Source organism: Choloepus didactylus, chromosome 18 (genome assembly GCF_015220235.1).
Source record: "Choloepus didactylus isolate mChoDid1 chromosome 18, mChoDid1.pri, whole genome shotgun sequence".
In the NCBI taxonomy this organism is placed as follows: Eukaryota; Metazoa; Chordata; class Mammalia; order Pilosa; family Megalonychidae; genus Choloepus; species Choloepus didactylus.
The window spans coordinates 8,281,193-8,308,196 of NC_051324.1; the positions used below are offsets into that span (position 1 = coordinate 8,281,193).

Consider the following 27,004-nt stretch of genomic DNA (forward strand, 5'->3'; position numbering starts at 1 on the left):
AGTCCTAAAAATGAAGCCTCAGAATACAGTTTCATTCCATACTAAGTTAACAGATTAAGTTAGAACACTGGTGAATGACTAAGTTAGAACACCAGTGAATGCTGGACTGGAAGAAGAGTTACAGTCCAGGTTAAGGCTGCTCAATATTACTTTAAGTTCACAACTTAACTCATGGATATATTTTCTGGTTTCTAGTTCCCTTTTTATCCCCAAAGCAGACTCTTCTCCTAAATAAATCACAGCCATGGCTAGTTCAGATGCTGAGATGGCTGTTTTTGGCGAAGCTGCTCCTTATCTTCGAAAATCAGAAAAGGAACGGATTGAGGCACAAAACAAGCCTTTTGATGCTAAAACATCTGCTTTTGTCGTGGAGCCCAAGGAATCCTACGTGAAGAGCATTATACAAAGCAAGGAAGGAGGGAAAGTAACTGTAAAGACTGAAGGTGGAGCAGTAAGTACAAACAGAAGGAGAAATATCCCCCATTTTATTGTCTATCTCTCAGCCTGACTTGCTGGGAATCTCTAAGCCTATTGTCAATACAAACACCCTGCTAATTGGTTTGTAGACATCCAATTTGGAAGGCAAAAGAAATTCTCAGCATTAACGCCATTTCCCTCCTTCCCAACCTCCCAGAGGACTTTATCCCACTAGTATCACCTTCACCATTTCCCTTCAGTTCCCTACTTTACAGCCTAACTCCCTACACTTAGGAGAAGTAAAAACTCACTTCTCCTATCAGAAGAATCCTTGAGTTGTTTACTCAGTCAAATCATGTATTAATATCCCCAACTACTTCCAAAAACCAACTGAGGTCTCTTACAATGAATGGCAGGGAAAATTTTTTTTTAGTATTTTAACCTATTAAAATAAAAAAAAGAAAGGATATAAATTGATAAATAAATCTGGGATGGGGATAAGAATGTGGGAGGAATAAAAAAGGTAGTAATCTAGCTCATCACAAGAAGCTTATTTTCTTAGTGCCAAACTCTTTGAAATGAACAGATTCCCATGCCTTTATTTAAAATGCACTGAATAGCATAACAGAAAGTGTCTGTGATTGTAGTTTTATAAACAAAACAAACAAACATTACCACTAATACAAATGGAACTCTTACTTTATTGGCCAGACTCTAACTGTCAGGGAAGACCAAGTCTACCCCATGAACCCTCCCAAATATGACAAAATCGAGGACATGGCCATGATGACCCACCTGCACGAGCCCGGAGTGCTATACAACCTCAAGGAGCGCTACACAGCCTGGATGATCTACGTGAGAGCCCTTGAGCATTTCTTTATTCCACTTCTCTCTCTGAGTACAGACAAGATCCAAATGATGAATTTTCTGATTTTCCCAGACCTACTCGGGCCTCTTCTGTGTCACCATCAACCCCTATAAGTGGCTGCCAGTGTACAACCCCGAGGTGGTGGCTGCCTACAGGGGCAAAAAGCGCCAGGAGGCCCCACCCCACATCTTCTCCATCTCTGACAATGCCTACCAGTTCATGCTGACGGGTGAGTGATGCATCTATTTTCAGAAATCTGTAAATAGAATCTTTAACAACCCCACGGATATAGCTGGGGCTTTAATTATAACAATACATTCCAGCCGCATGGGCTTCACTGTTTCTGAAGAACTTTCAGAGCTGTGCTGTCATGTTCTTCCCAATAGCCATCTCCATTTTACAGGTGAGCAGAGCAAAGCTCACTGAGTTCCTTGACCTGCCCAAGCAAACACTGCTCGTAAGTGGGAGCCTAGCTGAAACAATGAGCAGACCTCTGTAAACATATTTATTGCTCTCCTACACTTTCTTTTTTTAATTTTCTGATCTGGATAGAAAAAGAAGCTCAAATACATTTTTAAAAAATATCCACATCCACAGCAATCAAGGAAAATAGTCACCAGAATTGGCTAGAAAATGTTATGAATTCCTATCCTTTATTTTTAAATGGCACTGCTAATGTTACCAGTTATTAGGGTAGAACATGCATAAACAAAAAGCTATGGTTTTCCTCCCAAAACTTTTGAAGCATTTTCCTATTAGAATGCAAGAAAAAAGTACCCCTTTCTTTGAAAATATATTTTTAAAATTGTATCAGTCTATTACTGCCTTATCAAAGCATAACCTTCAGCTTTAATACACATTATGGGCCCCCAAATACAGCATTAAAACCTTTCATCTTCACACACCAAATGTACTCCCTTTGGAAATATTCTAAATTCTTGAGTTCCCTATTGTTCAATGGGGTTTTGGAAACTGAGAGGTTTTTCTCTTTCTTCTTTTTTTTTTTTGTTTGTTTTGTTGCACTTGCTTTTAATTGTCTTTTAACATGGGGAGAGAAGAGAAAGTGAAAAACAGGAATCCTCCATTGCAAACCAAACAGCAGTTCTACAAGGATTCCATGCCAGCGTATTATTCTTTGGTTATTAACAGAAACTAGCTTCCTCCCAGAAATTATCTAAAAGTGGCTCATTTCACGGGTTTTAGTACTCACCAGATGGATTTACTCTGCTATGTACATCAACACTACCACCAGGGTCTCCACAAGCCAGCTTTGGGGCTGCCCTAAATTCAAGGTTACTGATGGTGCACAAACATTATTTTCATATAAAAGCATGCAAAACCGTGGCATGTGACTACCAAATCACAGAACATTATTCTAGCACTGCCAAAAGAGACCAGAACACTGGTTTTTTTAATCTATGTTCCCACTAGATACAGTATGATCTTTCATGATTTTGCTTATGTTAGGAAAAAAAGCAATCTGAGTATTATCCAAAATCTATATCTACTTCTCTGAATAGAAGTTTAGAATTCTCTAAAATCTGTAATTTATCAGCATAGAATTAGATACTAAACAAATCAGCAAATTACGATAATACCAACATGTCAGTCACATAACTAGTCGCAACATTTTCTGTTACTTCGAAATGTATATAAGATTAAAAGGAAAATAAAAGTAAATAAACACAGACATTCAAAATTCCAGATCCCTTCCTTATTTAGTAACACCAGTAGTCAAATTAATGATATCAAGAGTTGGGAGGAGGCCAGGTAGCAAAAAAATATATAAATGGTAAGTCAAAAGACCTGTATATTTTTGATACTAACAAGCTATGCAATTAATACCGGAGAAGACTTCTTTTCGTCTCAGTTTCTGTATCTGTTCAATAAAAAAGTTGGCCTAAGCAATTTCTAAGATCTCTATAACTTCAAAATTCTATGACTCTTAATGAAGTATTTATGTATGAAATGTTATGTCGTCTAGGATTTTCTTTGAAATAATCCAATGGTATTGGATCGGGGAATGGATGAAATAAAATCGTCCATATGTTAATAACTGTTGAAGTGGTATGATGGGTACATGGAGCTTATTACACTAGTCTCTCTACCTTTGCATATAGTTGAAATTTTTCATAACAAGAGTTTAAAACAAATAACAAACAAAATGGTGATTCTTTGCCTCTCATTTTCACAAAGTTTGCTCTGAGAAAGAAGGGACTATTTTGGAGGTGAAACACAAAATCAAAATCATAGCTGATACCGTCAAAATATTAAGAACAAGCTGCATTTGATCTGAATGGATTCAACAGTCATCATATTGAATGTGTGTTGTTACTGAAGGTCTTGGTTTCTCTTTCACAGATCGTGAGAACCAGTCCATCCTGATCACGTAGGTGACTTTTTTTTCCTTCTCTGGTTTGGGGTGGGTGTTGACAATGTGGTTTGTAGCTCTGATCTCTTCTCTGGTTTCTGTTTGACAGCGGAGAATCCGGGGCAGGAAAGACTGTGAACACCAAGCGTGTCATCCAGTACTTTGCAACAATTGCAGTGACTGGGGAGAAGAAGGAGGAAGAAAGTGGCAAAATGCAGGTAGGTCTGGAGGCCAGAGTCGGAGTCCAGACTGTGTCAGGGCTCTCGGGGAGCCCCGAGCCCCAGATGTGAAGACTGCTCCTTCCTGTGCAGGGGACACTGGAAGATCAGATCATCAGCGCCAACCCCCTGCTGGAGGCCTTTGGCAACGCCAAGACCATGAGGAACGACAACTCCTCGCGCTTTGTAAGGTTCTTGGTCACAGAGGGGTCTTCTCTGCACTTAAGTGCTACAGAAGCCTTCTCTAAATTATTATTTCAGTTACTTCTCCTTGTGTGCTTCAATTTTTTAAAACTAAATAATCTTTTTCTTTTAAAGGGTAAATTCATTAGAATCCACTTTGGTACTACAGGGAAGCTGGCTTCTGCTGATATAGAAACATGTGAGTAACAGGACCACTGAAAAATCAAAGCAGAAATACAAGTGATTTCATTTGCAGGGATATTTTGCAAGACTTACTGTGCATGGAGCCTGTAAAACATGGGTCTACTACCAGTACTGTTGTGAGCTAATATCAGTTATCCATAATCTATTGCATGCTCCACTCACCTCAATCTCACACTAATGATTCTATAGCACATTCTAGAAGAATGTCTGCCTCAGAAGCAACCATGATTTTTTCCCCCAGGACAAACACTAGTGTTACCTATGGGTCCCTGTGTTACCTGGGGGTTGACAATACATTTCTGTGATTTGGTCTTGATCTGATCCTTGGTAGATATCACCAAGGCAGCTTCTTCACCACAGAATGAGTCTAAGGTGGTCCAAGCAAGGAAGGAATATTAGGAATCAAGGTATAATACAGAGGTCTACCATATGAAAAGTTCATTTGTTTAAAGCAGGTATACTTTAGTTTCTGCTCTTCGTGGTGAGTTACATGGACAACTGCCAAATGTATCTGCAATTCTAATATGTAGCATCAAGGAGATCAATCAACAAGCTGAAATCTCAGTGGAGCCAAATGTATTGCCCCCAAGTTTGGCCAGAGACACTGAGGTTCATTTAATAGGAGAATTGATTTTTTTTTTCCTAATTCAGAAACTACCTTTCATTTCAGATCTTCTAGAAAAGTCTAGAGTTACTTTCCAGCTAAAGGCAGAAAGAAGCTACCATATTTTTTATCAGATCACTTCTAATAAGAAGCCAGATCTAATTGGTAAGAAAGAACTTAAATTCACAGGCTAGAAGTTACTAGTTTTATTAGCAAATTCAAATGTAAAACATATACACTGAATTCTATGTACCCAGAAATGCTCCTGATCACCACCAACCCATACGACTATGCCTTCGTCAGCCAGGGCGAGATCACAGTTCCCAGCATTGATGACCAAGAGGAGCTGATGGCCACTGACGTAAGTCACATACACACACTTTTTAAAAACCCATTATGTGTGGGAATGACAATAGTGACCCACTGGAAGTGTGGCTACCTGGGGATATGGTATAAATTATCCTAAATAAATTAATCTCTTCTGCCCTAACTTTTGTCCTCTCATCTCTCCTGGCAGAGTGCCATTGACATCCTGGGCTTTACTCCTGAAGAGAAAGTATCCATCTATAAGCTCACAGGGGCTGTGATGCATTATGGGAACATGAAATTCAAACAAAAGCAGCGTGAGGAGCAGGCTGAGCCAGATGGCACCGAAGGTATCAAATGAATCTCCATCTGGGTTTAAACCACAGAATATGGCAAATAAAGGGGGGAGGGGGCTACTCTAAACTCACATCTCCTCTGTAGCTAAGCCTCTGAAGGGCATATACACATTTACACACACACACACACACACACACACACACACACACACACACACGTGACTAAAAAGTAATGAAGTCAATTCTACAAAACAACATACAAAAATTCTCTCAATTTTATCACTCCAGAAGTAAGTATTCTTCCCATATTTTTGCTATTCAGTATATGTACATATAGAAATACATTCATATCTATCTATCCACCTACTGACCATACATTTACCTATCTATCCATCTATCTATCTATCATCTATCTACTTTTCTGGGGTGCTCTCAGAGAAATGTCATCCCCAGGAATTGAGAACCAAGGAAAATCACATTTCATGCCCTCTCAAGCCCCTCCCTTCCTCATTTCTCCAGATCTCCATAATTTCTAACCAGCATAAATAAGTTAAAATGAACCCTTGGTAGGAGATATCTAAAAAGCACAAACTAGGGCAAGATAATTAGAGACAAAAGGAGATGTACAATAAAAGATAAGTACATAGGATTACTTTGTATACTGGTCTATTTTAGCACTAGCTAGAAAAACCTAGTAGCTGGCAATATGGGATCTGCCTGAACACAGGCAGAGGATGCCCCTAGAGATATCTGCATGCATGTGTATGTTGTCTACACATAAATCTGTAGACAACAGAGGTAGCAAATAAGATTTTTAAAAAAAGAACTGATAAAGAAAAAGTATATATTCCACATACGGAAAGAGCATTCAAGGTACAGGATCTACCATGGAAAGCCAAAGTTATTTGCTTGCCTTTCCTGACCACCCCAGCTTGACATTCATTCTCCCTCCTCTAAACTTTTGAGCATTTATTTTTTTACCTAAGTGGCATTTACATTATACTCACCAAACAAACTTTAGAAAGGGACTCTCTAGGAATCACCCAGGGAAGTTTAATCCCACATTTTCAGATAAAGAAACTGATTCAGTAAGGTTAAATCGTGAGTGGCAAAACTGAGATAAGAATCCAAATATTCTGACTTTTACCCCTCCTTAACAGTGAATATTAAGGTGTATTTATCTTTGCCCTCCCACTATAGCTATTGTGTTTTAAGAGCAAGGACTATATCTTTTACTTTCCATAAGCACTGCCATAAACCCTGGACATATGCCCATGGTTGACCAACTTCTCAAAAGCTACTGGAGGAGGATGGGCAAGATGGCAGCATAGGGAGGAGTGGAATTTAGTGAGTCCCCTGGAACAACTAATAAACAACCAGGAACAACTAGTAAATAAGTTGGAATAACTGCTGGGGGACAACCATGACTGTCCACACATTGTACACCAACCTGAATTGGGAGGAATGCCTGAGATCACAGCACAGAATCTGTAAGTAAAAGCTGTGGAACTGCACCAAGAGCCCACTATCCCCACGGCAGGCTAAGAGGCAAAACCTCGCTGTGGTAGAAACTAGCAGCACTCTCTGAGCGAGAGAACTGAGCTCAGCTGAGCTCTAACTGGGGTTTTAATTAACAAATGTGGACTGCTGAATACAAGCTACAAACCCCCAACAAGCAGACAGAGACTTTTAGTGACAACTGACTTTAAAGAACCAGAAGACTCATCTGTTCCAGGAGGGGGAGCCCAGAAGACCTCTGGCCGATGAGTGAAACTGGGGGGCTGTGTACTGGCTCCAAAAGGGGGCTTTCTGTCCCCTTTTCTCTCTCTCAACCTGAGGGGCTCAGAGGAGAAAGACACAGCCATTTTCAATTTGCAGCACTCTGATCCAGACAGGGGTGGAGATAACAGAGTCAGAGAGACTATTCAAATGCAGATGATAAATCCCTAGGGAGAGTATCTTCCCTAAGAGTAGGGAGGTTGGGCCCAGCTTCCCTTTCAGAACCAGACCCCAGAGCCTGGGGGGAGGGGAACAGCCAAAACAGAAACTAAGGAGGTCACACCTCGTTACGTCAGTTGGAGCGACAGTCTGACAGGCACCACCTGCTGGGCAGGTTAGGAAAAGCACAGTGTCTGGAGACCTCACAGGAAAGTCTGTCATTCTTCTAAGATACACCCTGACTATAACCCCATTCTGAGACCTGAACCCGTGCTGGTCTGGGAAAATCTGATTGGGGTAACCAAGGAAACCAGGTGCCTAGACAACAGAAAACTACAATCTACACTAGGAAAAATGAAGAAATGGCCCAAAGGAACAAACTTACACCTCAATCAAGATACAGTTGAGATACTGTTTCATTTTATTGAAACAATCTATTAAAGACTTTCAAAGAAATATGCTAAATCAAACCAAAAACCAAATCAACGAGTTCATGGAAGATATAACAAAAGAGATGAAGGCTATAAAACACTGGGAAAACATAAGGTAGAAACTAAAAGTTTTAAAAAACAACTGGCAGAATCTATGGAAATGAAAAGCATAACACAAGAGATGAAAAACACAATGGAGACATACAACAGCAGATCTCGAGAGGCAGAAGAAATCACTCAGGAACTGGAGAACAAGAAAATCTGAAATCCTACACACAAAAGAACAGAAAGGGAAAAGAATGGAAAAATATGAGCAACGTCTCAGGGAACTAAATGACAACATGAAGCGCATGGAATGTATGCCTCATGGGTGTCCCAGAAAGAGAAGAGAAGGGAAAAGGGGCAGAAGCAATAATAGAGGAAATAATCAATGAAAATTTCCCATCTCTTATGAAAGACATAAAATTATAGATCCAAGAAGCACAGCATACCCAAAACAGAATAGATCTGAACAGACCTACGCCAAGACACTTAATAATCAGATTATCAAATATCAAAGACAAAGAGAGAATCCTGAAAGCAGCAAGAGAAAAGCAATCTATCACATACAAAGGAAGCCTGATAAGACTATGTGTGGATTTCTCAGCAGAAACCATGGAGGCAAGAAGGAAGTGGTGTGATATATTTAAGATACTGAAAGAGAAAAACACCAAGCAAGAATCCTATATCTGGCAAAAATGTCCTTCAAATATGAGAGAGAGTTTAAAATATTCTCTGACAAACAGACAATGAGAAAGTTTGTGAACAAGATACCCACGCTACAGGAAATACTAAAGGGAGCACTATAGACAGATAGGAAAAGACAGGAGTGAGAGGTTTGGAACACAATTTTGAGTGATAGTAGCACAGCAATGTAAGTACACTGAACAAAGATGACTGTGAGTATGGTTGAAAGAGGAAGGTTAGGAGCATGTGGGACACCAGAAGGAAAGAGAAAAGATAAAGACTGGGACTGTGTAACTCTGTGAACTAGAGTGCTCAACAATTGTGATAAAATGTACAAATATGTTTTTACATGAGGGAGAACAAATGAATGTCAACCTTGCAAGGTGTTAAAAATAGAGTGGTATTGGGGAAAAAATACAATTAATGCAAAGTAGAGACTATTTAACAGAAACTTTGTATTATGCTTCCTTTAATTTAACAAAAGCAATATACCAATGCTAAATGCCTATAAGAGGGGGACATAGAGGAGGAGTATGGAACTCTTGGCATTGGTGAAGTTGTCTGACTCTTTTATTCTAGTTCAGTTTAATTCTCTTTCCTTTCATTGCTATTTAGCTGTCATGTTTCTTTTCTTCCTTTCTTTTTCTTTTTCTTTTGTATCTCTACCTTCTTTGACTCTTCCTCCTCCTTTGAGGAAGAAATGGAGATGTCCTTATATAGATAGTGGTGATGGTGGTGAATACATAAATATGTGACTATACAGGGAACCATCGATTGTTTACTTAGGATGGAAAGTATGGTGGGTGAACAAAACTGTCTTAAAAAAAAACGGGTTGAAGAAACTTTGAGGGCACTACATTGAGTGAAATAAGTCAGACACATAAGGACAAATATTGCATGGTTTCACTGATATGAACTAATATAATATGTAAACACATAGACCTGAAATATAAGTTAACAGGATACAGAACGAGGCTAAAAAATGGGGAGAGGTTGCATATTATGAACAGAATATTCAACTAGGTTGAACCTAAGTGTTTGGAAGTGGACAGAGGTAACTGTACCACATTATTGTGAGAATAACTAACAGTGCTGAATGGTGTGTGAATGTGGTGGAAAGGAGAAGCTTAGAGTCACATATGTCACCAGAAGGAAAGTTGGAGGTTAAAAGATGGGAATGTATAAAACAGTGTAGAAATATTAGAAATCTCTTTCATGAACTAGAACAAATGTATGACACTATAACTAGAAGCTAATAATAGAGGGGTATATAGGGAATAAATACACCTATTGCAAACTATGTACTTCAGTTAACAGCATTTTAACATTCTTTCATCAACAGTAACAAATGCACTATACCACTACTATGAGTCAATAATGGAGAGAGGTGGTTAGGGGTATGGGAGGAATCAAGTTTTCTTTTTTTGTCTTTTTTTTTTTTCTGGAGTAATGAAAATGTTCTAAAAGTTGGGAAAAAATTGTGATAGATGCACAGCTGTATGATGGTACCGTGGGCAACTGACTGTGCACTTTGGATCTTTGGATAATAGTATGGTATGTGAACAATCTCAATAAAATAATTTTTTTTAAAAAAAGCTACTGGCAACAAACCACCAAAAGCCAGTATAAATGATCATCCATTCAGTGGCATGTACAGGCCCTAATGTACAGAGAGTCTCATATATGATCTTCTATAGAATTATTTAAAGCTTCTTATTTAAACAATAAAGAAATTGGATGGGAGAAAATGGAAAGATTAGATTAAAGAAGATCTCCATCACTTGATATCATTTCTTGAAATGTGTCTCTGCAGTTGCTGACAAGGCAGCCTACCTCCAGAGTCTGAACTCTGCCGACCTGCTCAAAGCCCTCTGCTTCCCCAGGGTGAAGGTCGGAAATGAGTACGTCACCAAAGGCCAGACTGTGCAGCAGGTAAGTACACGACCTCATCACACACTACCTGGGCCTTTGCAACATGTCTTGAATAACACCAAAAAATGCTGCTCTTTCTGTGAAGGTGTACAACGCAGTGGGCGCCCTGGCCAAGGCCGTCTACGAGAAGATGTTCCTGTGGATGGTCACCCGCATCAACCAGCAGCTGGACACCAAGCAGCCCCGGCAGTACTTCATTGGGGTCTTGGACATCGCTGGCTTCGAGATCTTTGATGTGAGTTGTCTTCATATTAATAAAAAGTGGGAGGGAGGCAATTGTGGGCTTTTATACACAAGGTGTTACCATTATTCATTTACATTTATAATGTACACAGTGCTTCTTCTAACTTCACACCTAGAATGTGAATTATCATCTCAATATCTAAGAGGTAATATAACATAATAATAATAGCTAATGTTTATTGAGCCATCACTGTGTTTCTGACACTATACTCGACACTTCAAAATGTGACCTCATTTCATCCTTAAAACAACCCATGAAGGAGTAATTACCCCTAATTACATATGGAGAAACTGGAAAACCAAAGCACTTGCTGAAGATCATAGTCAGTATAAGACAAAGCCAGGACAGAAACCCATTCGTTTGGTCCATACATAAGGCATCTGCTGTGACGGAGAAAGGGCCTAAAGGTGGACGCTAGAGACAGATCAGTCTCTCCCCTCTTCCAAATTCTTCTTATACCAAACATTTCACCTCTGGGGTGTCAGTTTTGTCATCTATAAAATGAGGGAGTAAATTATTACAAAGACCCTTCAGATCTTCAATTGCTATAGTATATCCAATCCCTACTTTCCCAGACTTGACAAGGGGAATTTGCCAAATGACTGATAGGAATAGAAGAAAAATCAGCCTATTCATTTCATTTTAAACATCAGAGAAAGGTCTTAAGATAAGCTTTCCTTAATAACATGATAGTCAAAGGGGAACTTTATCTTGAATTGGAGAAGTGGCTGTGGTAAAAGAAGTGAGGCTTTCCAATCATTTACTTTCCCCTTCACCCTTAAATCTGAACCATTACACACAGGACCATGGTTATATTATTATTTCCCATGTGATCTCAGAAGCAAAATGAGGTGGATTCTTCCCAGACTTCTTGCTGTGTAATTAAGGCCTGTGCCCTAAACAATGCCCCCAAGTCAGGAGAAAGGCTCATGTCAATAAGTCAGTTTTTCTTTCTGGGATATCTGAAAGAACAACAATTAGTTTAAATCATATTTCATCACTATATCCCACATTTTTTCAATAAAAGAATTCTTTCATTCATGAATTCCACTATTATAAAAATTGACTTCTTATTGGAAATCTTGAATAATTCGTGCAGTTCAACAGCTTTGAGCAGCTGTGCATCAACTTCACCAACGAGAAGCTGCAACAGTTTTTCAACCACCACATGTTCGTGCTGGAGCAGGAGGAGTACAAGAAGGAGGGCATCGAGTGGACCTTCATCGACTTCGGGATGGACCTGGCCGCCTGCATTGAGCTCATCGAGAAGGTTTGTTTGACTTCTAAAGAAAGGTTGAACTGTAATGATAACTTTCCAGGGTATCATAAGCAATTGTAGAAGGTATTGCTGCAATCACAAATAGTTTTAAGATTAGAACAATTTCCAAAAGCTATACTTTACTATTTGAAATGACTTCCTCTTTTCAACTTTTACATAAGAAGGATCAGAGGGCTTTTAATTTAGTTCTAATGGTTTTGTTCTAATAATGACTCAAATCCAGCTTTACAGCACCACTGTAAACACTAATAAGATGGTCTGCTTCACTAGAAAAACTACCTCATTAGTTCTAAACCTGTCTTCACTATGAAACAAGATGACAGCAATGTAAACAAATCTTTTTTCTAAGTAAAAATTAAAGCACAGGTAACACAGCTAGGGCTTATGTGATATCTAGCTGTTCAGAAGTTAAGAAGTCAAACTGCTTATGCTTCTTCATAATCTATCTGCAAAGAGATTAAATTTTTAAAATCTTTAATAAGGTCTTGGTTATTTATACTGTTTAATTATTGCATTTAGGGTAAACATCATTTTCAGTCAGTAAGCCCTTTTCACAACAAAGTAAAACTCTGACAATAGATTAATTCACTTACTAGGAAAAATGTGTGATAAATAGAAGACACTTTAAGAGAGTATTCCCACATGCTGTTCTGACATTTGGAGTATATATTCTGTTTATTTTGATCAAAAATGATGCTATACTTACAAGGGGTGACAGTGTGATTGTGAAAGCCTTGTGGATCACACTCCCTTTAACCAGCGTATGGATGGACGAGTAGAAAAATGGGGACAAAAACTAAATGAAAAGTAGGGTGGGAGGAGGTGATGATTTGGGTGTTCTTTTTTACTTTTATTTTTTATTTTTATACTTTTTCTGGTATAAGGAAAATGTTCAAAAAATAGATTGGGGTGACGAGCGCACAACTATATGATGGTACTATGAACAGCTGATTGTACACCATGGACGATCATATAATATATGAATGTATCTCAATAACACTGAATTTTAAAAAAAATGATGCTATGGAGAATGTGAGAAGGAATGGTAAAAATGTCATTCCAATAATAATAAAAGTTCTTTTTTGAGCTGGTTTACTTTATAAATATATTTAATTGAGGGCGCACATAATTCAATCAAATGACAGCCACCACGCCTGTATCTTTTGAGAGAAAATAGGCTGAAACCCGTGTCTACTTTTCTGAATTCAGCCACTGGGCATCTTCTCCATCCTGGAAGAGGAGTGCATGTTCCCCAAGGCAACAGACACGTCCTTCAAGAACAAACTGTATGACCAGCACCTGGGCAAGTCCGCCAACTTCCAGAAGCCCAAGGTGGTCAAAGGCAAGGCCGAGGCCCACTTCTCCCTGATTCACTACGCCGGCACCGTGGACTACAACATTGTGGGCTGGCTGGAGAAGAACAAGGACCCACTGAACGAGACCGTGGTTGGGCTGTACCAGAAGTCTGCAATGAAGACTCTGGCCAGTCTCTTTTCCACATATGCTAGTGCTGAAGCAGGTACTTTCTGTGCCCTTAATCTAAATTACAACCATTCCCAGTGAATGTGCAAGTAAGATTCCAGTCTCAAAGAATCTACTTTAAGTGATGGGTTTTCTTCTTACTTCAGAAGGTGGTGCAAAGAAAGGTGCAAAGAAGAAGGGCTCTTCTTTCCAGACTGTATCAGCTCTTTTCAGGGTAAAGTGCAAATTTAATTTGAAAAACTTTTTCAGTTTTCTGTGAAATGTTGTAATTATAGGACTTAGAATGAATTAGGAGGAAAGGGAATTTTAATAGGAATCATTTCAAATATTCCCTCTCATCAGAATATAGCCAAGGCAACACCTTTCCTGTAGGGAAGGAACTTTATCCATTCTATACTATGATTACCTAATTTATTCAAGAATGCCACCAAGTACTCAGACACTCTTATATAATGAGCTGATTTTTAAAGAACCATACTCAAAGCTGTTCCCCATGGAAGGCTGTATTCTTATTCCACTAATGTTGCTCCTTGAGAATGTTCCTTAAGTTCCTCTTTGAGAAAGCACCTGATATGCACTCATTAGGACCTCCTTAACACCAAAGCCCTTTTGTTCTCTGAAGGTAGATTTAATTTTTTTTCAATAGCTGAAATCATCTAAAGCTGATGATTAAGCTAGGAAACAGCTCTTAAAATTAAAATAATAACAATAATAATTTACTACAAAATAATGAGATTTTCTTACATAACTTAAAAACTGGTTCTTCCAAAAGGGAGTGTACAAAATGTCTGGACTAACTGCCACTGTATTAGAATTTGTACGGCTATGGTTCGTTCACTTTAAAACCAAAATGCTCATTTGCCCTAAGACCTAAACAGGAAAACTGCCCTTGTTGTTCTTCTTTCTCACTACCAATCTGAATTATCTCAACTTGCACATGTTTTCAAGACTAGAAACTCACATTACTTAGTGAACATTACTTCCTAATAGTTAATTAAGATGTAGAAAAACTCTGCCTTCTCAGAGTATACCTAAGAAATATTCAGAAATATTTATAATGCATTTTCTATCTTGAATAAAATATCATCCTCTGCTAAAACCAACAACTGTAAGAACTCCACCCATATGGCCCAGATCTCAGATCTTTCCCAGTACTCCAATATCTACCCACAAAAGGTCATACTGTCATTATTTTAGACTCCAAAAAAATAAACAAAAACAAGAGGTTAGAGATCCCAAGGAATAATAAACCCAAGGAAGGAATGGCAAAAATTAGGAACTTTACTAACCTGACTTACCACTGTAAACTACTACTGTGAAAATTACTAGCCCAGAGAGACATGGAAGAGACCTGTGAGATAATCTCCACTATTTTCAGGGAGACCAAAGTGATTTTATAGTCAGGCAGCTCATTAGTGGCAGAGCTGAGACCACAACCTTTTGTCTTCTCACTCCCAATCCAGAACACTTCCTGTGCATCAAGGCTACTGAATTTGCAGTTTGTTTATAAGACAGTTTCTAGGTATCAAAAATAAGTACCTTGGAGATTAGCATTTCTTCCCAGCACTTTGGCCTCTGGGTTTCTTGGCAGACTTAGAACTCCTGAGACATTCAAAATACTGAGTAATTAAAGCTCCTATCCTTATACCTAATTGTTAAGAAAGTGCCTTGGTTAATTCCATATGATTATTAAAAAGCAATCTTCAATCTCACTTTTTCATAAAGTTCCTTTTATCTTTTTCTAGGAAAATTTAAATAAACTGATGACCAACCTGAGGAGCACCCACCCTCACTTTGTAAGGTGTATCATTCCCAATGAAACCAAAACTCCTGGTAAGACTCAAGAGCATGAAATAATCAAACAGGCACATGATTTAAAATTCAGTGTCCAGTAGTACTCCTGCCAGAGTAGATACTCTGATATATTTTTAGGGGCAATGGAACATGAACTTGTCCTGCACCAGCTGAGGTGTAACGGTGTGCTTGAAGGCATCCGTATCTGCAGGAAAGGGTTCCCCAGCAGAATCTTATATGGGGATTTTAAGCAAAGGTCAGTCCCTCTTTGTTGTATTTTACTGTATGTCATGAATATTTTCTCATCTTAACTCCTGTCCTCCGTGCATTGTGTTTTATGTATCCCGCTTATCATCTATTATAAAATTAGGAAGTCAAATAATATAGTCTTTTGGTAACAGGACAGAATAGCAAGCTAGAAGAAATGATATTTTTGAAAAATAGGAAGGAGGCATGTATTAGACTATAGAAAATCATATCATTTTACTGGGACCTTAAGGAACAGTAAGATTTTCTACTTTCACATTTTATTTCAGATTTTATTGATGTTTCTTGTTGTGTCATTTTATTAGCACATATTATCACACCTTCTTAATCATTCTTTGTTTACTTGAACAGATACAAGGTTTTAAATGCAAGTGCTATTCCAGAGGGACAGTTCATTGACAGCAAGAAGGCTTCAGAGAAACTTCTTGCCTCTATTGATATTGATCACACCCAATATAAATTTGGACATACCAAGGTATCATTGTGACTTATTTACATCTGATCCAAGTACCTTCTGCCATTTCTGTGTCTCTCGTAGCATGGCGATGATTTGTGACTCTTTTCTCCAGGTTTTCTTCAAAGCTGGCCTTCTGGGTCTCCTGGAAGAAATGAGAGACGAAAAGCTGGCTCAGATTATAACAAGAACTCAAGCAGTCTGTAGGGGATTCCTAATGAGAGTAGAATACCAGAAGATGTTGCAAAGAAGGTAACATCCAGATGATTATAAGGGTCCCTTGGGGACTATCAATCAGCCTTCCTCACTCATTAACTCTTTCATTTTGTGGCTAATATGTGCATCTCACCCAGCTCAGAAATTGCCCCCGTAACACATCAGCCGTTGCGTAATCTCTCGACACCTGGATGCCCTGCAAAACTTCTCTCCTGCTTCCAATTTCTCCCTTTCCATTCATCTCACATAGAGCTGCAGGAATAATTTGTAGTGAACATGGTTTTCATCACACCTTTTCTCAGGTTGTGGCTCCCTACGGTCTCCCATATCAAGTCCAAGTGGCCTTGTCTGCCTGTCAAGGCTCTCTCTATTCCCCACCTCATCCATCATTTCCAACCACATAAGCCTTTTCTTGCCAGGCTAAGCAATTTGCTGTCTCTGATATTCATATTTGCACAAGCCCTCTCCCCTCATCCTAATTGATCCACTCGCCAGTTCAAAACTTCCATTTTCCCTTCCCTAATTAACCTCACCCAGCTCCATATACCCAGCGTTACTGCATTCTCTCCCCTTGCACCATACTTTACATTTATTTTGTCCACCTGTACTTATTTAGGTACTGCATTTTAAGTATTCCTGTCTTTTCCATGTATTTACACTTTTGTTTGTGTCTTGGTATTCACCTTCTCAGAGTTACAGTTCTCATAAATTTCAACCTATGAAAATAGAATTTCCATTTCAACCAGCTTTAAGAGACATACACATTACTTCAAGGTAGTCAAGCCTTGCCATTCTATTGCTATGGTGTGCAGAAGGGGTATCTTTGGTTACTACTTTTAAATTTTATTTAAATAAAACAAACTTAGAAGTAGACTAACATGATCCTTGCTAAATGTCCTGCAGACGTAAACAATCTAGTTCCTCAAATAAAACTGAGGAAGTTGAAAGAATGTGAGAAAAGCCAGTATATTACCTGAAGAAGCTGACAACAGAAGTTTAGAGAGTGGATAATTCTTTGATGATCGAAATAAAGGAAGGGGATTCAAGAAGATAATGATAAATCATTAGCGTTATAGACAGGGCAATTCAAAAGCAACCTATGCCATTTCATAATTCATATGTATGCGTTGCAACTGCCACACTCACTCCCAAATCACTATCCTAAAAGTCAAATGATCTTAAAAATGGTTCATGCTGCTCACACAAAAATATTCACCCTCTCAAGTCAGCTTCTTAGCTAGTTTGACAGGGACTTGAGAACACAGAATTGTTCAACATTAGTAACCCATATGAGCAAGGGATTTTTACTGTAGACTACTGGCTATGACTGAGAGTATCTGCATGCATATATGTGTATAAAGCATGCAAATAACATATACTGAGTTAGACATATCATATATATATATATATATATATATATATATGATATGGGGTATCCATTAAAAGGAGATTCATTGTGTAATAACCAGTAATAACAATGTATCTAATGGATCATTCTACACTATTTTCATGTCATTTCAGAGAAGCCCTTTTCTGCATCCAGTACAACATACGTGCCTTCATGAACGTCAAGCATTGGCCCTGGATGAAACTGTTCTTCAAGATCAAGCCCCTCCTCAAGAGTGCAGAGACTGAGAAGGAGATGGCCACCATGAAGGAACAGTTTGAAAAAACTAAAGAAAGTCTGGCAAAGTCAGAAGCTAAACGGAAGGAACTGGAGGAAAAAATGGTCACTCTCTTGAAAGAGAAAAATGACCTACAACTCCAGGTCCAATCTGTGAGTATACCGTAACCAGAATGCATTAGGTTACTGACGGTTTTCTAGACTGTACATATATTTTGGATTTACCAAGGGCCTTTCCCTGAAAAAAATTTCAAGCTTCTTTTTTTGGTATTTCACTTATCTTTCAATATTCCTATGAGGAAGGTACAATTATTTCCACATTACAGATGGAGAAGGGAAAATTGAAGAATTTATTCCATAACATCACAAAATTTAGCAGCCATGAAGGAGGAGTTTAAAACCAAGTCCTCCAAATCACAGTCAGATACTTACCAACTTGCCTCAGCTTGAAAGTATAGTTCTGTTTTCTGAACACAAGTCTATGAGATTGTACTTAATCTCAACAAAGATGGCATTATTATTTCTCCATCTCCCTTCCCCAGCCCCCAAGAATTTAGCTCAATTAATTTACTTAAGTTACCTGAACTGAACCACCTGGTATAAGTTAGAGAAATGTGCCCTCTTCCTTCAATACATCCCTGGAGTTCTTAAAGCCTCGATTTATTGGTTCAGGAAGGATTTATAATTACACTAGAGGGTAGGATTTCCACCAGTGCCCTGTCCAAACATAGCCTCCCAATTCCTTGGTTCAACAAGCCCAGCAGTGTCATGAAGAAAAACGTGAAACGGATAGTTTTCCTAAATTTTTAAGGCTGTTTCCAACTTTTCACTCTGATAGCTTCACTTATATGAAAGTCACATTTTTCCAAAAGCATAGGGTCATCATGATGTCTTCATTTTAACCCCTTTTCAGAATTATCATCATCAGTCAATCAGCACAATGATTTATTGAGTGCATTGCTGTTAAAATAAAAGCAAAGGAATCCTGGGAAGTCCCCACTGACATTCATTTAAATATTTTTAAATTTTAAGATAGTAACTTCTTCTAAGATAAATGAACATTGTGAAGTTAAAGACATTCTCCACTCCAGAATAATCTGATAAGTTAGTGGCTGAACTGATTTTTATCTGAGTCCCTTAATTAGTCATTTATAAAAATTTTACTGAGCTATACAATTTCTCAGAATTATATGTTCTAATATACTCTAAAATTCATTTTTTTAATCTTCATTTTATTGAGATATATTCACATACCACGCAGTCATACAAAACAAATCGTACATTCGATTGTTCACAGTACCATTACATAGTTGTACATTCATCACCTAAATCAATCCCTGACACCTTCATTAGCACACACACAAAAATAACAAGAATAATAATTAGAGTGAAAAAGAGCAATTGAAGTAAAAAAGAATACTGGGTACCTTTGTCTGTTTGTTTCCTTCCCCTGTTTTTCTACTCATCCATCCATAAACTAGACAAAGGGGAGTGTGGTCCTTATGGCTTTCCCAATCCCATTGTCACCCCTAATAAGCTACATTTTTATACAACTGTCTTCGAGATTCATGGGTTCTGGGTTGTAGTTTGATAGTTTCAGGTATCCACCACCAGCTACCCCAATTCTTTAGAACCTGAAAAGGGTTGTCTAAAGTGTGCATAAGAGTGCCCACCAGAGTGACCTCTCGGCTCCTTTTGGAATCTCTCTGCCACTGAAGCTTATTTCATTTCCTTTCACATCCCCCTTTTGGTCAAGAAGATGTTCTCCGTCCCACGATGCCGGGTCTACATTCCTCCCCGGGAGTCATATTCCACGTTGCCAGGAAGATTCACTCCCCTGGGTGTCTGATCCCACGTAGGGGGGAGGGCAGTGATAAAATTCATTTTGAGACTAACAGGTAATCCTGTAAGTGGGAATGGAAATTTTGGATAATCTCAACACTGCTTATGTACTATCAGAAAGGTCTGAGTGTATAAAAATGCTACATGGAGTTGTAGTCATAGGCATAAAATTATTTAAGTTTTTTTTTTTACTTTTTCTTTTCTATTGTTAATCTAATCCAGCAACTAGTTATTTGAGGGGGTTAAGGAACAGCCAAAACCAAAACTAACCTATTCAATTAAATAAAAATCATTGGATCACTTGCAGCAATCATTTATTCCAATATACTTAATTACATAGGAAGAAGCTGAGAGTAGGAGAAGTAAAGCAATTTGCTCACGGTCAGACATATGGAAGCAGTAACAGGACAAGGATACAAGTTTCCTTTTGCCCTATCCAGAGGTCTTTCCACTCTTCTACACTCTAACTTTTTTAATGATGAGGTGCTGCAATCCAATCATTTTTCAAACTAGGTTGCTTCTAAAGCTATAATCTCATTTCTCTTCTAATTAGCTCCTTTTCCCCAGGCCATGTAACACTCGATTAGGTTTAACTTTATATTCATACTGAAAAATTCATCAGAATTCAATAAACACTATTATTTTGTGCAAAGAGCAAATTCAAAATAAGTAACAAACTCTCTAAATATCTTAATGACTCTTTCTTCAGGAAGCTGATGCCTTGGCTGATGCAGAAGAAAGGTGTGAGCAACTGATTAAAAACAAAATCCAGCTCGAGGCCAAAATCAAGGAGGTGACAGAGAGAGCCGAGGAGGAGGAAGAGATCAATGCTGAGCTGACGGCCAAGAAGAGGAAACTGGAGGATGAATGTTCAGAGCTCAAGAAAGACATAGATGACCTGGAGCTGACACTGGCCAAGGTTGAAAAGGAGAAACATGCCACAGAAAACAAGGTAGGAATCATCTGCTGCTGCACTCTACAGACGTTCTGCCACCCAACTAAGCTGCTTTAGAGCAGAGATCATCTCCTTCTTACCCTTCCTAGGTGAAAAACCTCACGGAAGAGATGGCAGGGCTGGATGAAACCATCGCCAAGCTGACCAAGGAGAAGAAAGCCCTCCAGGAGGCCCACCAGCAGACCCTGGATGACCTGCAGGCAGAAGAGGACAAAGTGAACACCCTGAACAAAGCCAAAGCCAAGCTGGAACAGCAAGTGGATGATGTAAGTGTATTTTAAATATCCTTTTGAAATATTTTTTTAAAACATTCAATTTTTAACATTTTACTTTCTCATTAGCTTGAAGGGTTTCTGGAGCAAGAAAAGAAACTTCGAATGGATGTAGAAAGAGCAAAGAGGAAACTGGAGGGTGACCTAAAACTGGCCCAAGAATCCACAATGGATGTAGAAAACGACAAACAGCAACTTGATGAAAAACTTAAAAAGTAGGAGGTCCAGAAAAAAGTTCTATGTGAAATATTTTTCAACTCACATGGGTATTAATATGTCTTACTCTTCTGTCTAAAGGAAAGAATTTGAAATCAGCAATCTGATAAGCAAAATTGAAGATGAACAGGCAACAGAAATTCAACTACAGAAGAAGATCAAGGAGTTGCAGGTGAGTCATCTCACTTCCATTTTTTACATGCACCAAAAAAACCTGAAATTGCCCTGAATTCATATTAATGTCGACTTTTCACTCCCAGGCCCGCATTGAGGAATTGGAGGAGGAAATCGAGGCAGAAAGGGCCTCCCGGGCCAAAGAAGAGAAGCAGCGCTCCGACCTCTCCCGGGAGCTGGAGGAGATCAGCGAGCGGCTGGAAGAGGCTGGTGGGGCGACTTCAGCCCAAATTGAGCTGAACAAGAAGCGGGAGGCCGAGTTCCAGAAGATGCGCCGGGACCTGGAGGAGGCCACCCTGCAACATGAAGCCACGGCGGCCATGCTGAGGAAGAAGCACGCAGACAGCGTGGCCGAGCTGGGGGAGCAGCTCGACAACCTGCAGAGGGTCAAGCAGAAACTAGAGAAGGAGAAGAGCGAGCTCAAGCAGGAGATTGATGACCTCAGCAGTAATGCAGAGGCCATCTCCAAAGCCAAGGTACCCAATACTGTCTCTGAATCAGGGTAACTGATAATCTATAAGAACACCTGCTGTTCTCCATCATTAAACACTGTCTGCAGAAAACTTACAGCAGTACTCTGACATTTTCTATTCTAACATATTCTGTTCTACTTCATTTTTTAAAATGCTGATCATGACCCAGCAAAATGATTTCAAAGTCCAATTTAAAGAAGTGTCAGTACAGTGGATTAAGGGAATGATCCCAACAATGACCAGTTTAGGGACATTATGCACTCATCATGCTTGAATTCTGGCATGATTCAAAGAACTAAAGTCATAACCTTCTGCTTAAATTTGACATAAATCTATTCAATCTAAAAGTACTTTAAGGATCACATTTTAGAGTTTTTTGTTTTGTTTCATTTTTTTTTTTCCCTGCATTGTGTCTCATGCCTCATTGCCGTGTGTCCCATAGGGAAACCTTGAAAAAATGTGCCGTACACTAGAGGATCAAGTGAGTGAACTTAAAACTAAGGAGGAAGAGCAGCAGCGGATGATCAATGACCTGGCAACTCAGAAAGCACGCTTACAGACGGAAGCAGGTAAAGCCATCTTCTCCGGATCCCACAATCATGAGCTAAAGAAGGATGGTTCCAGGAGTTCTGAATAAAGAGCAATAGTTCCAACAAAAACTATTGGAATTTGCTGAGCAGGCCAGAAAGAAAAAAATAAATATGAATGAGCAGACTAATTTTCTATAAATTCTCCTTTATAATTTACAGTTCTAATCCATTTTATTACAATCTGCAGAAGAAATAAGGCATATATTTAATATAGCTAAGCTTAATACTTAGTTCTTTATGCCACTAACTTTTTCCTTTATTTCTACTCTTAGGCGAATATTCCCGGCAATTAGATGAGAAAGATGCTTTAGTCTCTCAGCTTTCAAGGAGCAAACAAGCATCTACTCAGCAAATTGAGGAGCTGAAACATCAGCTAGAGGAAGAAATGAAAGTGAGTTTGACCAAAGATCTTGACTGAACAACTCTGAAGGTGTTCCATTAAGTTCTACTTGGAGTGTGTAAATTAAATCCATTAATTTAAAGTTCTTGAACTGGTGCTTCCACAGGCCAAGAATGCCCTGGCCCATGCCCTGCAGTCCTCCCGCCACGACTGCGACCTGCTGCGGGAACAGTACGAGGAGGAGCAGGAATCCAAGGCCGAGCTGCAGAGGGCACTGTCCAAGGCCAACAGCGAGGTTGCTCAGTGGAGGACCAAATACGAGACGGACGCCATCCAGCGCACGGAAGAGCTGGAGGAGGCCAAGTATGTGCTGTGAACTTCTGGAGGAGAAAAGAGACATGGTCTCTAAGTTGCAAACTCAGCATCTGGGATTTTGAGAATGAAACATCACCATCATCATACAAATACAAACTAACATTCACTAGGTGCATATTCTATGTCAAGCACTATGTATGTATTAGCTCATTTAGTTTTCATAACAACATGACATTGGAATTATTTTTATCCCATTTTATAGAGGATGAAATTGAGTCTGCAAGAGGTTGATTAAGTAACCCAATGTCACATGGCTAACGAATGCTACAGCTGGGATTAGAACGACACGTTCTTATTCCAGAGCCCGCCATCTTCAGCAGTGCAGCAGACATACCTCTCCCTGTAACTCATGTTAGAGGCCATGAAACCAGGCATAATAGCCAGGGTTGGTCTAAATAAAGTAAAGTCTTGGTTTGTGTACAGACAAAAGGAGATCTTTAAGTGGCTCTTCTTAGGCATTAGGGCTAAAGACATCTCTGTACCTCAAGGATGTATACTTAGCACAAATTTGGAATGAAACAAAAAGTAGATAATTCAAAAGAAAAAAACAACAACTCTGCCTTTGCAAGCCTGCATGAATTATCCTGATGCATCCATTCATTTCTTTCTCTGGTGAAACTGTCCAAATGTATATGCTTAGAACAAACTGGCTATTTTCTAGGGGAAAAGTACATAAAATAAAATGGAAAGTCTTAGAAAGCAAATGAATATGCTCAGTATGTATTTTTCCAAAACAATATCTAGCTAGCCTCAAATCCTTTTTGGAATGAGATGGGATATATAATCAATTGGCTACTCACCCTCCACAACCTACTCCATCAGAGGTCCCGAAAATTCTGAATTAATGCAGTAAGACACAAATAATGGCAGCAGCAACAGTGGTTTCTAAGAATTCTATAGTATAAAGAACTTGAATCCAATCATTCACTACTTTGGACTTTCTCTGTACAGTTTATCAATCTAGAAAGCAGTTCTAGCATCCACAGTTTTGAAACACATGTTATACGCCCTTACAGAAATGGACTGTGTTTCTGCTCTTGGCCACTCTCCTTGACTGCCTGGCTATCTTCACAGGAAGAAGCTGGCCCAGTGTCTGCAGGAAGCTGAGGAACATGTAGAAGCCGTGAACGCCAAATGTGCTTCCCTTGAGAAGACGAAGCAGCGGCTCCAGAATGAGGTTGAGGACCTCATGCTCGATGTGGAAAGATCTAATGCAGCCTGCGCAGCTCTTGATAAGAAGCAAAGGAATTTTGATAAGGTGGCCCGAACTGCTTAAATGTTATGAATATTTTACTCAGTCTCCCTTTTTCTTTGCATAGGCTGATGATTTTTTTTTCCAGGTGCTATCAGAATGGAAACAGAAGTATGAAGAAACTCAGGCTGAACTTGAGGCCTCCCAGAAGGAGTCCCATGCTCTCAGCACTGAGCTGTTCAAGGTGAAGAATGCCTACGAGGAATCCCTGGACCACCTTGAAATGCTAAGGAGAGAAAACAAGAACCTGCAGCGTGAGTTCTTTTGAATTTCTCTACCCCACAGAGACCTGGCAGAACCTTTCCTTTCTGCCATCTGTCTGATCGCTTCTCCCTTTCTGTTCACTAACAGAGGAGATTTCAGACCTCACTGAACAGACTGCTGAGGGAGGGAAGCAAATTCATGAACTGGAGAAAATAAAGAAGCAAGTGGAACAAGAGAAATGTGATATTCAGGCTGCCTTGGAGGAAGCAGAGGTATAGATGATTATGTTGTGGAATAATATCTAAGACAAACATCAGTAAAAACACTCAAAGAGGGCAATGGTACTGTGAAATGGATACATTATTATGGAGCTGGTAAGAATTTAAACTTTTATGAAGGGCAATTTGGCAGTAATTAGCAAAAGCCTAAAAAATGGAAATACTTCAACTCATCACTTCTAAGAATCTATACCAAGAGAACAACCTTAAGTGGAGGCAAAGCGTAAGAACATACCCAATCTAAGAACAAGACTAGGAAATTATGGGGCCATTGATCCATTTTGAGTTGATTTTTGCATCTATATGATGGAACTTTATGTAGCCATTAAATATGGTTCCCAATTAAACATGAGGATATGTTTATGATAGCAATTTTTCAAAGCAAGACACAAATCTGCATTATAATTTCTATTACATAAAAAATATGTAAATAAGAAAAAAGAATAGGAAAAAATGTGTCACATTAAAACAGTTATTGCTGAGTGGGAGCAGAAGAGGAAGTTTTTCTCTTTGCTTTTGTATACTGCCCCAACAGCCTAAAAAGTACATGTACTATGCACTCAGAAAAAAATGTTTTAAAACTGACAGTTTCTACACCAAAAATTAGTATATCACTCATGAAAATTTTTAATTTATAAAGATTGAGAATTCACTTTACTACATATTAATCATATAATTAATCATATAATTAATCATATAATTTATATAATCATATAATTTTGTTACTAATATGAGCAATGTTTGTATAGCACATTATACTTTACAGATCACCTTTATTAAAGAGCCACCTATATAATCTGGGGCTGAAGAAACAAAAGACTAATTTATCTAGCAGGTTCTTGGAACTATTGGCAAACTGACATTAATTAGAATTTGGCTCACAGGGAATATCCCAAATAGTCCGGTTATTTTCTATTATTAATTGTTCATTGTTTTGTTAAGGCATCACTTGAACATGAAGAAGGAAAGATCCTGCGTATCCAGCTTGAGCTGAATCAAGTCAAGTCTGAAGTTGATAGGAAAACTGCTGAAAAAGATGAGGAAATTGACCAGCTGAAGAGAAACCACATCAGAGTCGTGGAAACTATGCAGAGCACACTGGACACTGAGATCAGAAGCAGAAATGATGCTCTAAGAGCCAAGAAGAAGATGGAAGGAGATCTGAATGAAATGGAAATCCAGCTGAACCACACCAACCGCCAGGCTGCAGAGAGCTTGAGGAACTACAGGAATGCCCAAGGGATGCTGAAGGTAAAGGGGCCATGTTAGCCTCTCAGACAAATCAGGAAAGTTACCTTTTTCCTGTTCCTCAAATACCTTCTTCTTAAACCATGTGTTCTTCTCTTAACAAGTCATCCAGCGGATATCATAGAGGTAGCTAAACTAAATATATGTAGAACATAAGATTAAGAAAGAAAAACCATAATGAACCTTCTTTCACTTTCCAGGTAAGGAAAACAAGTAGCCTGGAGGTGAATGTACAACAGGAAAGAAAGTGCACAGACTCTGGCATCAGACAGGCTGAGGATGAGTCCTAGTTTTGTTCCTTACTAGCTGTCTGATCTTAGGCAAGTTATTCACCCTCTCAGAACTTCTGTTTTTCTTCCTCTACAAAGTAAGAATGAAACGACCCACCTCACAGGGCCCCTTGTGAATATCAAATGAGATAACAAATGTCAAGCACTTGGGAGACCCTATGGAAAATGCCCCATAAATGATAGACATGCAAACAAATAACCAGTTAAAGCAGAAGGAGAATAGGAATCCATGTATCCTGATAATTCTCACACCCTAAGCTGGTGACATCACCATTCTCATTCAAATTATGGGCATGTCATCACCTGGTCCTGGCACCAGTTACACCATCCTCACGGTGTCTATGCCATTTTTCTCACTTAACAGGAAACTCAGCTCCACCTGGACGACGCTCTCCGGGGCCAGGAGGACCTGAAAGAGCAGCTGGCCATGGTCGAGCGCAGAGCCAACCTGCTGCAGGCCGAGATCGAGGAGCTGCGGTCCACTCTGGAGCAGATGGAGAGGAGCAGGAAGATCGCAGAGCAGGAGCTCCTGGACGCCAGTGAGCGCGTTCAGCTCCTCCACACCCAGGTGGGAGCCTCACATCAAACAAGTATTGGGTACCATTAAGTGAGGCAATCAGGATTATAATAGAGGACTCCAT

The 27,004-nt window shown here is 39.1% G+C and overlaps 1 protein-coding gene across 3 annotated transcripts in view; it reads left to right on the forward strand.

Annotated features, from left to right (window-relative positions):
- The first annotated feature begins 244 nt into the window (after positions 1–244).
- LOC119513125 (myosin-8) overlaps positions 245–27,004 on the forward strand; it is a 30,121-nt gene continuing 3,361 nt past the window's right edge. Inside the window, exons 1-33 of one of the 3 annotated variants that reach the window (XM_037808031.1) lie at positions 245–451; positions 1,129–1,272; positions 1,358–1,514; positions 3,647–3,674; positions 3,766–3,874; positions 3,968–4,060; positions 4,193–4,256; positions 4,932–5,030; positions 5,123–5,226; positions 5,383–5,521; positions 10,376–10,494; positions 10,580–10,729; positions 11,838–12,008; positions 13,227–13,545; positions 13,649–13,713; positions 15,245–15,332; positions 15,432–15,549; positions 15,912–16,035; positions 16,130–16,266; positions 17,752–18,007; positions 20,406–20,648; positions 20,741–20,917; positions 20,993–21,138; positions 21,221–21,311; positions 21,400–21,789; positions 22,229–22,355; positions 22,649–22,767; positions 22,883–23,079; positions 24,166–24,349; positions 24,432–24,597; positions 24,695–24,819; positions 25,768–26,076; positions 26,728–26,931. In XM_037808031.1, coding sequence (XP_037663959.1) covers positions 245–451; positions 1,129–1,272; positions 1,358–1,514; positions 3,647–3,674; positions 3,766–3,874; positions 3,968–4,060; positions 4,193–4,256; positions 4,932–5,030; positions 5,123–5,226; positions 5,383–5,521; positions 10,376–10,494; positions 10,580–10,729; positions 11,838–12,008; positions 13,227–13,545; positions 13,649–13,713; positions 15,245–15,332; positions 15,432–15,549; positions 15,912–16,035; positions 16,130–16,266; positions 17,752–18,007; positions 20,406–20,648; positions 20,741–20,917; positions 20,993–21,138; positions 21,221–21,311; positions 21,400–21,789; positions 22,229–22,355; positions 22,649–22,767; positions 22,883–23,079; positions 24,166–24,349; positions 24,432–24,597; positions 24,695–24,819; positions 25,768–26,076; positions 26,728–26,931 — 5,169 coding nt within the window. Of the gene's footprint in view, positions 452–1,128; positions 1,273–1,357; positions 1,515–3,646; positions 3,675–3,765; positions 3,875–3,967; positions 4,061–4,192; positions 4,257–4,931; positions 5,031–5,122; positions 5,227–5,382; positions 5,522–10,375; positions 10,495–10,579; positions 10,730–11,837; positions 12,009–13,226; positions 13,546–13,645; positions 13,714–15,244; positions 15,333–15,431; positions 15,550–15,911; positions 16,036–16,129; positions 16,267–17,751; positions 18,008–20,405; positions 20,649–20,740; positions 20,918–20,992; positions 21,139–21,220; positions 21,312–21,399; positions 21,790–22,228; positions 22,356–22,648; positions 22,768–22,882; positions 23,080–24,165; positions 24,350–24,431; positions 24,598–24,694; positions 24,820–25,767; positions 26,077–26,727; positions 26,932–27,004 lie in introns of all 3 variants that reach the window. The other 2 variants (XM_037808032.1, XM_037808033.1) reach the window with 2 other exon arrangements.